Source organism: Odontesthes bonariensis, chromosome 7 (assembly GCF_027942865.1).
Source record: "Odontesthes bonariensis isolate fOdoBon6 chromosome 7, fOdoBon6.hap1, whole genome shotgun sequence".
Taxonomy (NCBI): domain Eukaryota; kingdom Metazoa; phylum Chordata; class Actinopteri; order Atheriniformes; family Atherinopsidae; genus Odontesthes; species Odontesthes bonariensis.
In genome coordinates, this window is record NC_134512.1 from 13,931,033 (window position 1) to 13,948,891 (window position 17,859).

The 17,859-nt window shown below is 40.7% G+C and overlaps 1 protein-coding gene across 2 annotated transcripts in view; it reads left to right on the forward strand.

Moving 5' to 3' along the window:
• Window positions 1-16: 16 nt before the first annotated feature.
• The window catches only part of furinb (furin (paired basic amino acid cleaving enzyme) b), a 95,439-nt gene continuing 77,596 nt past the window's right edge, over window positions 17-17,859 (forward strand). The window contains exons 1-2 of one of the 2 annotated variants that reach the window (XM_075469553.1): window positions 17-500; window positions 8,370-8,649. In XM_075469553.1, coding sequence (XP_075325668.1) covers window positions 8,473-8,649 — 177 coding nt within the window. In that variant the 5' untranslated portion in view covers window positions 17-500; window positions 8,370-8,472. Of the gene's footprint in view, window positions 501-658; window positions 811-8,369; window positions 8,650-17,859 lie in introns of those variants that run through there. The other variant, XM_075469554.1, reaches the window with a different exon arrangement.

The window sequence follows — 17,859 nt, forward strand, 5'->3', positions numbered from 1 at the left end:
CTGGAGAAAAGGGGTTTGTGGCAGTTTGTTGTTATCTCCATCCAATAGTGAGCCGCTACACTGTGTTGGCACGTAGTGTCTATTTGTCCCCTTTTTCTGTCTGGGAATTTATTTTAAGCAAGTTGTTAATTAATGGTAGCACAAAAATAATCGGCGAGTTAGCAACTTGAGAAGACTAAAACCTTTATGGGGGGCGGGGGGGGGGGGAGAAATGGGTGCGACGGTTGAAGTTAACTGGTAAAATATAAGCACGTTGGTGGCAAGTTGTTGGCGAATGACAGGCAAGAAAGGACAGTTGAATTCATCGCTTTTGGGAGAGAATGGGAGGGTGCGGGTAGCAACATAACTAATCTCCTGGACCAAGTAAAGGACGCGTGTTGTCAGGTTAAATGCAAAGTTGGAAGTCGAACCACAGGATAGAGGGGAGTCTCCGCCCGGAGCGAGAAGAAGAGGATGAGGAGGCATGACGATCGGCTCTCGCTGGCATCTGACTTTCTGAGGTAACTGTTCTGACTTTTTTTTACATTAGTTTTTCATGAAACCCACAAGTTTGGCGTGTCGAAAGCAGGGGAGGGGTGCTGAGAGGTAGAATGGGTGGGAACAATGGGAGTATTTGCGGAAAGCATTTTCTTAGCATCTCTGCCAGCGCTGCCAACAGACCTCACCAATCCTCCCAGTAAGACGAATCCTTCCCCACTTCCGAGAGTCTGAAAAAAGCAAGCCTTTTCTTCTTTAACCTTCCTTTCCTGAGGGAGACGCGTCTTGACATGATTACCTGCTTTGGTCCGCCTTCTGTGAAGTTTATCGTTGGTAAGATGTTTGTTTTAACAGTTGTGTTAGTAGTGTTTTCCACAGCGGGGCTCAGGAAATAACACTGGGGCATTTATGCTCCTCTTTGTCTCTCTTTCTCAAACACACACACAAACACACACACACACACACACACACTCTCTTAGGTTTCCTTTTTTTCCCTTCTTCCTACTTTTTCACCCTGGAGCCATAATAAGGTAACGCCCTCATCAAGTACTTTTATCAGTGTGAGCCGTGAACTGCTGTAATAAATTCCCAGTTAGTGCAGCTCCACTGTATTTCTGACAGTTTGGACCAAATCACAGTGTGCTCAGTTTGAGCAAACAGGCTGAAAAGCTAAACCTTCAAAAGATTTTCTCCATCCCTTCTTGCCCTGAGGCAAACATTGTTATCCTTTTAATTTCCATTGGGATTATCAACAAGAAGGGAAGTCAAGGTCACCGGCTACAGTGTGGCTCCAAGCATCCTCCTCGGCCGGCTGTGTTACCATTTCAAAAATGGTATATCTCACATTTTCTGCCTGTCTTTGTTCGGTCTACTCCCCTCCCAAGCTCAAAGCTATTAATAGGATTTGCAAGATGTGTTTATAGTCAGAGGAAGTTGGGCTGCCTCAGCCCTAAAACACCAACTTTGCAGCTCAGTCGCTTCGTCCCCACCAGTACCGGATGATATATCACTGGTGATTCTCCAGCTTGTTGGAGCACACATTTTATAAGAGCCATAAAGCAGGAATGCAGTGGGGGGGGGGGGGGGGGGGGGGGGGGGGGGGGGGAACTGATGGACAATCTCTGCTGTGTCCAGACAAACTTGTCAACAATATAACTCTTCTGCAAACTAGGTGCGGAGAGTGTTGTGGATGGAGGGATATTTAACAAAGGGAACATTGCCAAGATGTGCTGTTAGAAATTTGGTTGAATCTTTCGGTGGGACTTTATTTACACAATTGATTCTCTGCTGCTTCTCCACTCCACCTAGATGGATCGGGTTTCAGTGGCACTCGGGGTGTTCTCAGTCACATCGGTGCGTCTGAGATGATCATTGTACAGCTTACATCTATCAGCTATGGCCTGCTGTTGTGACAGAGCAACGGCGTGCCTGTGTGCTGCCCCTGTTTTTCCAATTGCACTCTAACTTGGAGCAATTTTGCCTCTCGGGAGAGGATATTTGGCTGTCAGTGGTACTTCACAAATCCTGCAGCCCGCTCGTGTGCCTTGGTTTTCAGTGAGAGGGCAGCCCAGAGCACATGGTGGGTGTTGATTTGGCTGATGGGCTGCCTGAAATAGAGCTGGAGTGCTGCATATGGTCTGTCATAGATTTGTATTCTTGTCATCCCCAATGCAAATTGCCTGTACGGCCACATGAACTGTAGGAATTCATATTTCACCAGCGTGATACTGATGCAGAGAAACTTAACCTAATGCATTTTCTCTTTGTGAGATACATCACTTTTTTACGCTATTTGACATTCACTTTAAGCAGCTGAAGGTCAAGTGTTTTCCAGATATGTGATGGAAGGAGAAAATGGCAGTTTATTCGTCTCACGTCTCGTCTTTGACAGGGTGTTATGAGATCTTTTCTTTTTTTGGGGGGTATTGAACATAGCTTTGGAAACGATGCCCGAGTCGTTCACTGAGCATATCACTCAGTTACGAGTGCTGCATTTTTAATTCCAAAACTAAAACAGATATCAAAGTCCCCCCCGAAATCAAACTTGATATTTTCTGAAATGACCTGCCTTTCACTGTTACCTCTGTGGCACAATCAGAGCCAATAGTGACGAGAGGGCTGTGTTAGGATTATTGTGGTATTCTGGGGGGAAAAAAACATGAACAAAAATGTCCATTACCCCTCCAGAACTTTGGTGCGTGTACTAATTTTGTTTCTAATTCAAATCTAAATTTGAGCCAATGTTGAGGGGGAGTCTGTATGTTCACCCTGTGCATGCATGGGTTCTCTCCAGGTACCCTGGCTTCCTCCCACCATCCAAAAACATGTTTGTTTGGTTGACTGGAGATTTTAAGCTGACCCCGTGTGTGGTTGCGCATGGTTATTTGTCTCATTTGTCTCTCTGTCAGCCATGTGATGGACTGGCAAAATGTCCAGATAGTACCCTGCCTCTTGCCCAGTGGCAGCTGGGATTGGCTCCAGCCCCCCCCCCCCCCCCCCCTCCAAGTCCAAGTGACCCTGAATAGGATAAAGCGGGCATTGGGGAAAGAATGAGTGAATGAATGTATAATGTTGAAAGATGGACATTGGCTGTTCAGGCTGTTGGAGCTGACAAATCAGGGCGTTTTTTTAGAAGCTTGCCTTCGTTTTCTATGTGAAAAATGTAATCAAACACAGCCCCTCCCCATTGGCTTTGTCATGAAATCATTATTTTATTTAGTGTTTTGCGTGATCTATTATGTGTTTTCAGCAGTCATTCAAATGTGTGGCAGTTTTGAACTGAGCCTAAAAAGAGGGCAAGACTGATTTTGATTAAAAGAGCACCAGTTAAAACCAGTTAAAACAAACATTAACATGATGAAAGCCTGTTGACACGGAGCATAGGCGACAAATAGCTTCATCTGTGTACTCTTTCTGGTATCCCTGTACATCATATTAGTAGTTGCTTGTCCATGCGCCAAATGTTACAAGCATGGTTTTTTTTAACCAAAAATTTGGGATTTTTTTAAATATTTTTTTTTATTTCTAGTCCATTTTTAATGCCCAAATTGACAAATCAGTAACTCTAGCTGAATTGAAATGGAGCGGGTGACACTTGTTGAGGCCAGACTCAACAAGTGGAACAGGAAGTCTTTCATGGTTGGCAGCTACCGTGAATATAACATACTAAGGCAAAGAACAATAGACTTGATTTGCAGCGAAATTGTGACATATTTAGATGGGGAAACAGTTGGCTCGTTACAGTTATTCTTCCAGCCTTTACAAATACAATGCCCGTCCAAAAAAAAAGTCCCACACTCTAATATTTCGCTGGACAGCCTTTAGCTTTGGTCACGTCACGCATTCGCTGTGGCATCGTCTCAATGAGCTTCTGCAATGTCACAACATCTATTTCCGTCCAGAGTTGCATGAATTTTTCGCCAAGATCTTGTTATGATGACTGCGCAAAGTCTTGTCCAGCACGTCCCAAAGATTATCAATGGGGTTAACCCCAGAGGGTTAAGATCTGAGATCCATGTGTGAAAATGATGTCTCGTGCTCCCTGAACCACTCTTTCACAATTTGAGCCTGATGAACCCTGGCTTTGTCATCTTGGAACATGCCTGTTCCATCAGGGAAGAAAAAAAAAATCCATTGATGGAATAACCTGGTCATTCAGTATATTCAGGTAGTCAGCTGACCTCATTCTCTGGGAACATAATGTTGCTGAACCTAAACCTGACCAACTGCAGCAAGCCCAGATCATAGCCCTGCCCCCACAGGCTTGTACGGTATGCACCAGGCAGGATAGGTGCATCACTTCATCTGCCTCTCTTCTTACCCTGATGTGCCCATCACTCTGGAACAGAGTAAATCTGGGCTCATCAGACCACATGGACTTTCTTCCATTTGTCCAGAGTCCAATCTTTATGCCTTTATCTTTATCTTTAAGCCTTTTTTCCGATTAGCCTCACTGATAAGTGGTTTTCTTGAGGCTACACAGCTGTTAAGTGCCAATCCCTTGAGTTCCCTTCATATTGTGTGTGTGGAAATGCTCTAACTCTCACTGTTAAACATAGCCGTGAGTTCTACTGTTGTTGTTTTTTTTTCAATGTGATTTCACCAAAGTGAATAATTTGACCCTTCTGAGACATCTTTACCACGACCACAGGATGCATCTTCCAATATGGCTGTTTAAGAAATGAGAAGCTACTTACTGCGTCAGTTGTATCCAACTGGAGGTTCATAGTTGTTTGCTTAGTTGAATCCAGGTGGTGACGGGCAGGGTATATGTACGTAAAGCTGCAGCTAGTATCAATCTGTTCGTTATAAGCCACTGTGATAAATCAGTCTGCTCCACTGTATTGCATTACTTTGATAAAGCCCGTAAGATCAGCAAAGGGCAACGCAGTAATACTAAAATCAATAAGATGGTGATGAAATGTTAATATTATTGATAAACTATTGATATTTCTATAATACTAGACTTTGACGGGCATTTCCCTTGCATGATAATGAACCCTGGCTCCTGACAGACCTTAAATCCTGCATGTCTGTAAAGGCTGTTACCTCAGGGCTTAATCAGGTTATCAAAATACTAACTGATGTGTGCAGTGCCTTGCTGATCCATCTTTGCCCTCCTCTCACTGTAGCTGAGTATTTGCAACTGTGTTCCTTACTGACACCTCAGCTGTTGATTTTGGGGCAAGAGATGAGAGGAGTATTTACATTATTATGAATTTTATACACAGATCATCTATGCAGAGTGTTTTGATCGGAACCGGACCTGTTCGCGAGGAGAGTGTTTTATGATAAAATGGATTGATCAAAATTACATACCATCCTAATCACGATTGCATGAGCCACACTCAGAGGTTTCGCAATAATATGAAACAGAAGGTGCTGAATTATTAATTCAAGGCTCCGATGTTATTTTAGCATACTGCAGGTCACTTATGCGCTCCTGCATTTCCACAGGCTCATTGATTCCAGGGTGGCACTAATCTCAGCAGAGGTTATGCAACTGTTGTTCTGTTTTCATTGGAGTCATGATTCCAAAGTCTTAGCTCCCCTGTGGTTTGAAGGTTAAAGTTTCATCTCATTTTTAGGGCTTTGATGTAAATTGTAAGAGTAAGCAGCCTCTTGTTAACTTCTCTTCAGGCTGTGTTTGGAGAGAAGGTGTTTTGAGTGTTGCTTATAATTTGCTCGTTATTTTCCGCAGTGCTGTATAAGGGGAGGTACCCCTCCACTCTCTTCCTTCCTCTTTTTCTCTCTCTCTATCTATTCATTCCTCTGTCAGCCATCTCGGTGACAGCAGACCCCTGTTTTTGTGGCTTCAGTACAGCAGCTAATGAGCTCAGAAGAATTGCTCTACGGGAAGAGTGACAGCCTCTGGTCATGTTTTCACCACCTCTCCTGACGCGCTTAAATCACACCCCCATCCAAATGTATCTGTGAAGCCACAGATGCATTCTGTGAGTTTCTCCCTACTTTAAACAACATGGATGCTTACAACTTTTTGGAAACTGGTAGGATTTGGACAAATGAAAGAGGATGGCGTTTTCGGTATTAGAATATCCCGACAAACATGCTAATTTCAAACAAGTTTAGTCCCGAGTTTGTAGTAAGTCTTATTCTCAAGAAAAGTTCATATTCACTAAAGTTTTTGTTCAGTCTTAGGCTTAAAAAACTCAGCCCGGTGTTGTGAAAGAGATAAAAGAAGATTTTCTTTCAGTGTAAATCGATAAGTGCTTGGGCTGTGATACTTTGTGATCCTTACATTTGATGCAAAGCACCTTTTTGCATGACATTCAAAACTTATGTCATACGTTACTCTTAGATAAGTTATCCTTACATCTGTGATATCTTCAAGTGCAAGAACAGCCAGGGCTCCTGCTACAGATGATATGCCTTCACCAGAGATAGGATCACGACATCATCTAGTCAGGCTTGGATTACACTGTATGAAAGACAGGGCAACCTCAACAAGATGATTGAAACAACGTACCTGCAAAGTCCATCCATCCATCCATCCATCCATTCATCAGGCCGGTTTCTTCTGTTATCCAAAATTTTGTCACAGTGGCAACCCGTTAAAGCAGGAGATTCCAGACATCCCTTTCCCCAACTATGCTTTCCAGTTCCTTCTGGGGGATACTGAGGCATTCCCAGGCCAGATGAAAAATGTATCCCTCCAGCAAACTCTGGGTCTGTCCAGGTTGTCTTCCAAGATGAGTGTGCCCAAAACAATCTACAAAGAAAGATGTACCGGAGTCATCCTCATCAGATGCCAAAACTACCTCTACTGGATCGTGCTTAGTGAGAACTGTGCAAAGGTTGTACCCAGGAGAGGGTATTTAGCGCCTTATTCAAAGGTTCTTAATGAAGACGTGATTATGCACTGTTGTCAGTTCCATAGCTTCAGTCAAACTGAACACTAAAGAAATTGGATGTGCAACGCAGTGCCGTTCATTTGTGTTTGAGACTTTGCCAAAGCATATCGATGTTATTCCTGCAGCATGTGTTAGCCCAACTCTGGAGCTTTTGTGATTGAAAATTACATTGGTGTACATTGTTTCAGCAGCTAGTCCTATCCACCACTTGCTCATCACATCCAGTTTTAGAAAACCAAAATGCAGAACACCAGCTGACTTTATTACATAACCGCAGCTGTTTAAAAGTGGCAAATGGTTATTGTGAGTGCAGCTCTTTGCTGTGCATTGGATATTCTTCACAGACTATTTAAAACAGCAGGAAATATTAAAGGAACGCTGCGTCGACTTCACACCCATGTTGCAGTTTACTTTTGATCTCTTATGAAGAGCAGATTAAATGCTACAGTCTCTCTGGGTCTGGATTTTTAGACATGCGATTGGTCTCCATAACCCTGCCTCCAGCTCCTGATGTAAGCCACTATTTGCTCTGGTTTAGTAAAGAAATGGTACAGCAGTTTTTCAGTGCTGGAGTCAGTTTGCTCTAGCTCTGAACCAGCACTGGAACCACTTTGGTGGAAAAACCCTAGAGTATCCTCTATTTCTGTTTCTATTTGTGGTGTAGCAGGGAGTGACCCTCTGAGTGGCATATTGGTGCCATTTTGATAGCATCAGCAGTGACACGCAGCAGACATTTAGGTCTGCATCCTCTCCCTCCTCTTTTTCTTTTTTTAGACTCAACCAATATACTTGGCAGTCACCCACACCTTATTTCTCCTCTTGCTCTGCCTCACTTAATTTATCTCAAATCTTTCCATTTTAAGTGTGACTTAGAGGCTCCTTTCTTACATGGCACAGAGAGCTGCAGATCAAAGGTCAGCATGAATGGTCCAAGTTGAAAATCTGTTTGTTTTAACTTCTGCTTAAATAATGGCTCATTTTTATTACGATTGTTATGTTACTGTTCAGTGAGAATATGTTGGACATCGTCATGTCATGCCAAATATGTGCTTGGTTGAATTTACGTTCCAGAATATGCTAAAACGAAGAGCAGTGTCTGAGTAAAGATTTAGACATTGTCTCCCTCAGAAACGCTCTGTCTCTTTTTGCTATTAGCAGTATTGGTTTGCGTGAAGCTCTTTCTGTATTGCAGCAACATGCATACTGTATATCATTATCATACATTACCGTTTCGGGTCTGAAAAAGCTGGATTGAGAAGTAATTTTGTTTTTGGCAGAGCCTTTGTCTGTTTTGACGTAACATTTCTGCTTTGGACATTTATTAAGATCTTTTTTGCACATAATCTGATAGTGGACAGGAAGTTACACGATAAGGTCTGCTGTCTATTTCCGCCATAGTTTTGTGTTTATTTGTGTCTGAATGGTATCTGAAATAGGTAATTCAGGCCAAAGAGTGACCCAGTTAAAAAGAAAAACAAAATGTGTTTTTGTTTATAGCCTGCTCTGTCCTCTCATCTCTAGGCCACTGTTCTACTTTTCTGCTGTAAGGTAGAATAGCCCCACTCTGCCTGGGAAGCAGTGACGGACAGACGAGTAGGACATTCTGCGAAGAGCTCTCCTTTTAATGGATGCACGGGTGGCCTTGCTGCTCCTATGGACAGGTTGTGTCCTGCTGACGCATGAACTGAGGTGGGCTGATGCTACAGAGGTCTACACCAACACTTGGGCTGTTCAGATCGATGGAGGAGCAGAAGAGGCTGACCGCATCGCCAGGGAACATGGTTTCATCAACCAAGGCAATGTAAGTTCTTCACCCTGATATTATTATTTTTCAAATTTGATACATTATCAATAGGAGATGCCATTGTTACAGTGTGATTGAACATCAAAGTTGAGTATCAGAGAGAGGGCCCTGATTTGAAAGCCTGGGTGCCAGCCGAACTTAGCCCCGCCCATAAAAGTTTTGATCAGGAAGTTCGGTCTGGCTCTGCTCAGTTGGGAAATCATTATGCCCGACCAAGAATCGGTCGACCCAATCAGATTGCCAGGGTGGGCTTTATACGATGATGGACAGATGACCAACAGGGACATTATCGACTACGTCACTAAAGAGCGCTTGGTTTGACTTCGTTTGAAACAAACATGGCTGCCGCTGGAGAGCTAGGGTGTGTAGATTCTGCCATCGAGTCTGTTCTACAGGATCTCCACATTGCATTCATTTTGAAAGAGGAACAGAGGAACGCGATAAAGACTTTTATCGATAGAAAAGATGTTTTTGCCGTCCTTCCTACAACAAGTGTGTGTCGCTTAATCTACGTCACATACTACGTTGCTCTGATTGGTTGTAGGTCTATCCAATTGAGTGAAGAGGCATTTTTTCTCCTGGTTCGGTTGAAACACGCCCCTTACTCAAAACTCTATCGAGCGGTATCAGACTCACATTCTGACTAGAATCGTGAGTATGACGTAGTCAGGCTACTGATTTGACTCCTCCATGCCCTCTTATTTGTGTGGTGCATCGCTGAAGTGTGGCCTCTTCAGCTTCTTGAGGCTGAAGTGGGGCATGCAATATTCCCTGAGACGCTGTCAGACAGTTGTTTTGAAATGAAGTGTCAGAAATGGACAGAAATAATTAGCCAGTCTTTTCAAAGTGTGAAGAAAGGTTGTTATATGTCATTTGTAGGTCATTTAAATTACTTGCAAGCTTTTCAGCTTCCATTTATTTTTGGCTTGTGTAATTCAGTAGTTGTGGCACACAGTAAGAAGTAAATAACGTAGAAGTAGAAATAGTTCACTCAGTGGTATCTTAAGTCGCTCATAGATCAAAATTCTCCCAGAGCAAAGTTTTCTCATGTTTGTGCTCGGCTCTTTACAGTGAGTCACTATTTAGTCCCCTCTTCCCCTGTTGCCCCACTTGAGTTTTAACTTCATTTGCATGTGCCTCTGTGGAGCTGTTTGAGTGCTCTATACGCCAGTGAACAGCATTCTTACTTCTTAAGAATATGCGTAGGAGGTTCAGCATACTCCCTTTCCTACTCCAGCCTCCTCAAATAAAGAGGATTGTCTGAAAGACGTGTTTACTAAATGAATTTGTCTCAGCTTTGCTCTTTTTTTTTTTTTTCTTTTTTTTTTTTTTAAGATGGAGCTTTGTTTAGGCTTCAAAGCCAGATGTTTTGTCCCTCGTTATCCTTGCAAACATTTGTCGTAGGGGTTTACGAAAATCTGATTCGGTATTTGTGAGTATTAAATGCTCTTTATGATCCACCGCATTGTATTAAATCATAAGCATGTGACTTGACATAAAGCTTGTCTAAACGACTTCTTTTTGTATTGATTTGGATAGCTGCAGTTATTTTAGTTGAATACAGTCGAAAGCTATGACACTGCAGAGCAGAAGAAAGCTTATGTTGGAGTGCGGATCGATCTAGATGAAGAACCAATCTGGTACTAATCTACAGTGTTACTGAATTGGATAAAATGGCATGTTCAGTATTCTGTTCACAGAATGCATCTACATATTCTAAACACACAATGCTACAGAGCAACCAAAAAAAAGTCTCTGCTTTCAACGAGGCTATCCTCGTCTCTCTCATGCCTTCTTTATGAGATCGCTTTAACTGAAAAAATAATGGTTTTCTTTCTCCTGTCTATCTCTTTCCCTCATTTCACCAAACCACAAACACTTTTTCGAGCATCTCTTCTGTCAATTACACCACTTAACGGAGAGCAGTTTTTTTTTTTTTTTTTTCTCGTGTTAATTAGTGATTGGGTCGTAGGCAGAGGTGTTGAATGTTGGGAGACTTAAAAATTAATCCTCCAAGATGATGCTCCGTTTCTGAACCACTGTGCCGTTTTGCAAACTTGGCGATTTAGTGCATGTGACATTAAGCCGCTCAAGTCCACAAGAGTTAAACGGGGGTGTCGCCCCATTTCACAAAGATCGGCATGAAAACAAAATCACTCTTCTCTCCCAAACCACCAGTTTGCTACGTCTCTCTGGTTCAGGTGCATAATTTCTGTGGGCACATAGCTTTAATATTTGCTCCTAAAAGGTTTTATGTTAATCTTTAGTCCCTAAATGGATATCATGAGCGAACAATGAGTTTAAAGTTAAATGCAGTATCTTCATTCGCAGTATTGTATAAGAGTATGGGCTAGGCAAGGATTTGTAGGGCTGGAGGCTTTAAGAGGAAATGGCTTAGTCATTTTCCCACCATCTTTGGTGCTAGCTCTATAAGGCACTTATAGAGAGCAGAGGGGGTGATGTATAATCAGGAGGTAATGGGATTTTTATCACTAATGTGATTATGGGATCATCACGTAACTGATTATTTGTTCAAGGCAATTCTTAGAAATACCTTTTTCCTTGGTGTGTCTGTGTATTTACAGATTCAATAATTATGTTTCAGCTTCGTTTTCTTCGAGTGGGCGTTGGTTACAGAAAGTGTATGCCAGTGAGTGCGTGTGTTAAATACCAGGGATTAAGTGTAAATGTCATCGAGACTTCCAAGTGTGTATCGGCATTTAACGAGTTGTCACAGAGCATCATTATATCCGTTACTTGGTAAAATGTTCAATGATTTTTTTTTTTGTTTCTTTTCAGTAAAGCATTGTGTTTGCGTAGGAGTTCCAGACCAGAGTTTACAGCTAAATGTCTTGTTGTGCACTTGGTGAGCGGAGTCAGAATCATTGTTTTCATGAGAATGGGCAAACTCTGTGGGCGTTGACAGACTGAATCACCCTGGAGTAGACGTCTAACAGAGCCTTTCCCCATGTCTCTGTCCTTCTGTCTCTTCACATCTTGGTCTACAGGTCATTTTTCTATTTATAGCTGTCTCCCTTAAAACATGTGGCGTTAGTGTAATTTGCACTTAAGGTTTTGCTATCCACAATCCCACTGTTTGCTCTGCTGGTTGTGACGCTCTAGAAAAACTGAGAGTACATTCCACCGGCTTTTGGTTTTGCACAGTTACCCGGTCATTTCCAGGTAATGAGCAAATGTTTGATTGCATCCTATGTCAACTGATGGGACTATAATATTCTTCCAAAATCCCATTTTCCAGACACATAACCACTCTGTGTTAGGTGAAATTTAATGTTATCCAAGACTACAGTCCATTACTCTGCACATAATGCTCACTAACCATGCGACACACCAACTTACCGGCCAAAGATTTAATCCAACAAGCTGGAATGTCATAAAATATGACGAGATAAATTCATGAAATATATCTCACTTAGTCCTTTTGTTGCTGTCGTGGACTCCTCTGGTGGCAGTGAGAGATTTATAAAGGTGTGTTCTCTCTTATTTAATATAATTTATAAGGTCAACCCTTTCAAATAGGCTGCTTCTATCAGACAGAGTTATCTTGTTGTCATTTGCCTTAAAGCTTTATTCACGTTGTTGGTATTAATTCTTGTGGACTGGTCTGTCTGCATAGCATTGCAGTTGGAGCGCCAAAAAGCCCAGTTGATATTCAGCTTTCTTTATGCAAACTTTCTGTGTGCACCTCAGACAGTGGTGACTGAAAACAAAATCTACTTGAAGTCACACCTGCTCAGTGTTTATTTGGGTTGCTCAAGTTGGATGTGATGCATTTCCACTTTTATTGAAATTAATCCAACACAGAAAAGAGGAACGACATTGAAGAAGATGGTGTTTGCAACCACTCATTCAACGTAATCTATATACGGTCTGGAGGAGCAAGGAAAATGAGAAGATGCCTCAAAGCTACATAGCCAGATTGCTGGTTATTAAATGATTCATTCTGAATATTATTAATTTGTAATCGTTATTGATGATTATTATGAGGTTTTATTACCAAGCCAGACACAATCACAGCCTATTATGATGAACAGTTTTGTTTCACAGAGGCATTGTTTTTGAGCAAAGCAATAGTGCTGGTAAACATAGAGGAGAACATAGTCTCACTCGTACATGAATTTTTGCTAATGTCAAGATTTGATTGGATTAAGATCCACCTGTCAACGATTTGATGCATTTAAAGGTGCATCTTCCTTTTAGAACGAAATCCAAAGAGGCGGAGCTCCTCTCAGGTGAAATGCGTAATGCCTTTTTATTTGTTCTCATGTTTGTTTATCGTCTATGTTTTCATTTTGTAAATCCTATATATTGTTTTATTTTTTATCAATACAGCAACAATATGATTTCCCCCTTTTGTATCAATAAAGTATTCTTTTAATTTCAAACCCAATATCTTCCATCTTTAAGGTGGTATATTACTGCACATAACTACATTTTCACTTATCAAAATCAAATCAAATCAAATTTATTTATATAGCACATTTCATGTACAAACAATTCAAAGTGCTTTACATAAAATAAAGGCATTTACAGATATAAACAGGGAAATCAGTCTGAATTCTCTTTTAATTTATTTATTTATTTTTTAATTCTGACAGCCGACATCTTACATAAAAACAAAAGCTGCATCTTTCCATTACCAAGCTCGGTGGTGTTCATTCTTTATGTTACATACAAGTCATACAATAGTTATTCGACTAGCTTTACCCTCTGAATCTTGAATTTTGTAAAGTGCAGGTAGAGGTGTTTTTCCAAGGGCATAGTCTGCTCAAAGCATGGCTCCTAGAGCTTCAAAGGCTGGTGTAACCCGTGGTTTTCTACAAACCAACATGTCTGTAGATGCTTAGTTTTGAAAGCGACCACAGATTTGGAGATTCTCCTCCCTCTCTTAAGAGTTGAAGCACAAAGTTTAACAGCAGCTTGTTAATTCTTGACCAGTTGGTTGGCTGGCTGAGTGCCTTAAGGTTGTAGGCCTTTCGTCCACAGCTAGCAAGCTAGTTTGGTTTCTCATATTAATCGTATCACCGCTATAATACAACTGTTTTTACAAGTTGCTTTTTAAACGCTCGTTCCTGCTTTCTGGCAAACTAATAAAATCCAAAGTGAGTCCAGATGTCAGCTTTCACGTGCTTTTAATCACCTGGTGCTAAGCTCTGTCCTCCTTCACTGTATCACCCAAAGCATCATAGTTGTGTTAGCGCAACATTGGAGCAACTGTGTTTTATCTTCTTCTTCTGCTGCTGCTGCTGCTGCTGCTGCTTCTTCTTCTTCTTGTTTGGTGTCCTATGGCAGCTGAATGTAATGCAATTACGTTTGCAACTTAATTATGTCACGAGACAAGAACCATTAACCAATTACTGATCGCTTACTATGATTTTGTGTAGCCTTCAGATTCTCGATTACGTTCAGTTTCTGCATCGATGCAGAATCGTTCACATCCACATCAAGATGCATCTTAGACTAAATAATTTTTCACACCTATACCATTACATGCTTAATTCTCACTCCTAAGGCAAGTATTTCTTGTCCTCCATTTCTCACAACTCTAAAGGGAAAATAGGGGATTCCACTCAGAATAAAAGCTGTGAAGTATTGCCTTAGGCCCTAATGAACCTCAATAGATGGAATCTGCAAAGAAGCCAGAATATTACAATTGTAAGAAAGGGTAAGATTGTCTCTCACAAGAAATATTAAACTTTGTTTCTGTTTTGTCTCATTTTTCGAATAACATTTTTGTCTTTTTACCTGCTGCGATGAATAATTACTTGGAGGGAAATTTTCATAGCATGTAGAGGTCGTGAATCCCAGAGCACGGGATGTGAGTCATTTAACTCAACTCAAACTTTATTTATAGAGTACATTTAAAAACAACCGGGGGTTGACCAAAGTGCTGTATAGGTTAAAGCAGCATGGAGGATAAGAGAAAGAAATTAAGATAAATACTAAAATACATAAACATTTAAAGGACATCATAGGCATTCTTTAACTTGTTTGTGAGTTATACCCTAATGGGCATGGCCTTGACAAAATCAGCGACATTTTCAAATAGTTCAAGGAAAATTGAATGAAGTAGGGCAGATGATTGGTAATTTTTGTATAATGAGTTTAATTTAACCTCTTTTGATATAATAAAAAATAATACGGTAATAGCATAGTGTTGCTCTTAGTGTGCTCATTATTATTCATTCAGAATATTAATATTCATACTTATTGATTGACAGGCACTGCCCTAATTTGCTTCTAATAAACTGCTCTTCTGCCTGCAATGTAATGTATTTTTTTTTTTGTTCCAAATTTGTCAAAATCAAAATCACAAACATGAGCTCATTCTCTTGTAATCAGGGGAAACCTATGCAAGAAATGCATATAACAACGTGTTGTGGTTCCATGCTGTGAACTAGAGGTTCCAAAAGATGAATGCAGTTCATCAAATTAAGTCTCTGTAGAAGCTTTGTTCAGATTTGACACCTTCCCACAAAAGGATAAAAAACATACCTTTAAAGCCATCTTTGTAGAAAGCCAGAAACTTAAAAGAAAGTAGGACAGGGGCAACAAAAGACTGGAAAATGGAAAATAAATAAACTCCAAAAAGATTTAAAAAATACTAATTAGGTTAACAGGCAACTGATCGGTAACCTGAAAAAGAGCATCCCAGAGAGGCGGTGTCTTTTAAGGCCAAGTCACAGTTTTATTATCCATGTGATCAGAGCAGTGAGGACAGTGTGGCTGGCGAGCCATTCTGTTCATATTACAGTTTGGGTAACAATGCAGAATTCTGGGTAACCCTACTTTTATTCTTTCGTTGAAGAATTTGATGGAGGTCTGTAATGATGCTCGCAGTCTCTCCTGAAAACAAGCATCCATTTTCTCCCTCTTCAGCCTCTCCTCTTCTTTGTCTGCTGCGTGTGTTCATGTGTGTGTGTGTGTTTGCATCACCTTTGGAATGGGAGGTTTATCCATTGTGAGCAGTTACATGGCTGCAGAAGCCTGGTCCAGATGACAGAATTTGCATAGTTCAGACCATCCCTACAAGTGGATACAAAACCCATGATTTGGCTCCTCGAAGGAAATGTGGAGTATGGTTAAACAAAGAATTTATGGAATACATCATCTGCACTAAACTATTATAGATAGATCCAGTAAAGAGAAATCTCTGTATGAGAGGAACAAGATCCAAAAAACAATATCAACATTTCAAGGCCACTGCATTTAAAAAATACCTGATTCTGTCATGGAAAATAATACTTGCTATAGAAACACTTTTGAAAAGTCTGTGAGGACAATTCCTGGATCCACCCACAAACGCTGAACTAAATTCTCCTAATGTTAAAAAAAAAAAACTCCAGAAAAAGCTGCCTTCTCTGCGGCTGAGCTCACTTAAGATGGTGTGACTTCTTTCACAGTTTTCAAGGAACTGAAGCAAGTTTGTTTTTTTTCTAATTAAGAAGTATGGCAGCGCAGCCTTTTTAGCATTTCTTTGAACGTACATTTGCTCGTGTGCAATTACAAACATCCACAGCCCATTCTCAGCAGTCTCCTTCACACCAGAGGTGTTTGAAAGTACTAGTATCCCACAGCATTTTTTTTTAAATTTCTATTGAAGCATGGCCTTAAACACCCCAAGATGTCAACAAGTACTTAAAAAAACGTGACATTTTATAATCTGTTGAGAACCAGTGATTCTCTGAGATCCCCTGGAATCTCCTTTGTTCACGTCATTACCCACTTCTAGAAAACTTTTCAAAATAGATCAAACCGGTGCCTATCGATGGACACCCCATTAATTGAAAGCACCAAAATGAGCTGTAGATTTGATGAATGAATAGTTTAACCAGTTATAAGATTATTTCATTGGTTTGAATGGGCTTTTTTTTTCATCTTTGGGGTCTACATGAAAATCTTACACTGTTTTAGGGCAAATTTAAGCTGAGATTAACAGAACTCTATTGGGTTCACAACTTTTCAAGCACCACTTTAGGTTGCCATGGTGAAAATTGCCAGCATGTTATTTCCAGCAGTTCGAATCCAGTGATGGGGGAAGGGAGTCACTTTTTGTTGGCAACACAAACCATTTGCTTTTCATTTTCAGGCCACAGTATTCCATTCCCCATTACAATTTCTGTTTGATTTTTTTTAAATTTAGTCCACATCCAGATATTTTATACATGCATCATCCTATAATCATGAAATATTGCTTTGAAATAATCCAATTTCCCTTTGTGGCTCTTTGCTATTTGCCTCTTATGTTTTTTAATATGTGCCATTCTTAAAATGTGCAATACTCGCTTCTTGTTTGGGATTTCTGATCAGAGTGAAGTGTGCCTCCTTGTTCCTGAGCTGCCTGTCATTTAAATGCAACCCTTAAATTATGCCGAGCCCGCGGCCACAAACCTTTTAGCCGTTTCCAAAAGCTTCATCTCTGGTCCTGAGTGAGAGATCCACAGAAATGATTACTTTAAAGCTTCTATAAAATGTGTTCTGACCTATAAAACTCCAGCCATACCTGCTTTTAAACATTGCATTGGTAACAAGTCTGAAGTTAGGTTTTGGGTGCTGAAAGATATTGGTTTTAAGGTTGGTGGGCTCAGTGGATAATTCAAAATGAGTGTAAATGAAGCGTTTGCAAAAGGACTAAGTCTATCAGACTGCTCTCTGTTCCTCTGAGATATGGAGCCAGTCGTGTGTGTGCATTCTCTGCCTTCATTCAAGTCCTTTTTTTCTTTAGGGAGGGCTTTTTTAAGACTGCTCACGTTCCTAGTCTGGCTGTTATTGACTGGCCTTGGAGTAAATTGAAGATGGAACTCCCCTTTAGTTAGGCTTTTACTGTTGCCCACAGGGGTGGGTCAACATACACACAGTGCGATTCAGTTCCAGCCACAGTAGGGTACCACTTTGCCAAGGTAGAAAAGTGCTTTTTTTTCCAACTTCATTATTTCACTCACATTGACATCCCTTGTCGCATATTAATCACGCGAAAAAGAGACTGCACCAGAAAAGAAATAATCTGGTCCTCACCAGGTCTTAAAATGAGATAAATACAACCTCAGTCAAACAACAACACATGAGATATTATTCATTATTTATTTAATTGTTACTTATTGTTCTGATAATATCTCCTTAAATCAAACAGTCTATTGCATACCCAAAGTAAATTGAATGCTTTTCTACAGCTACACGGAGTACATG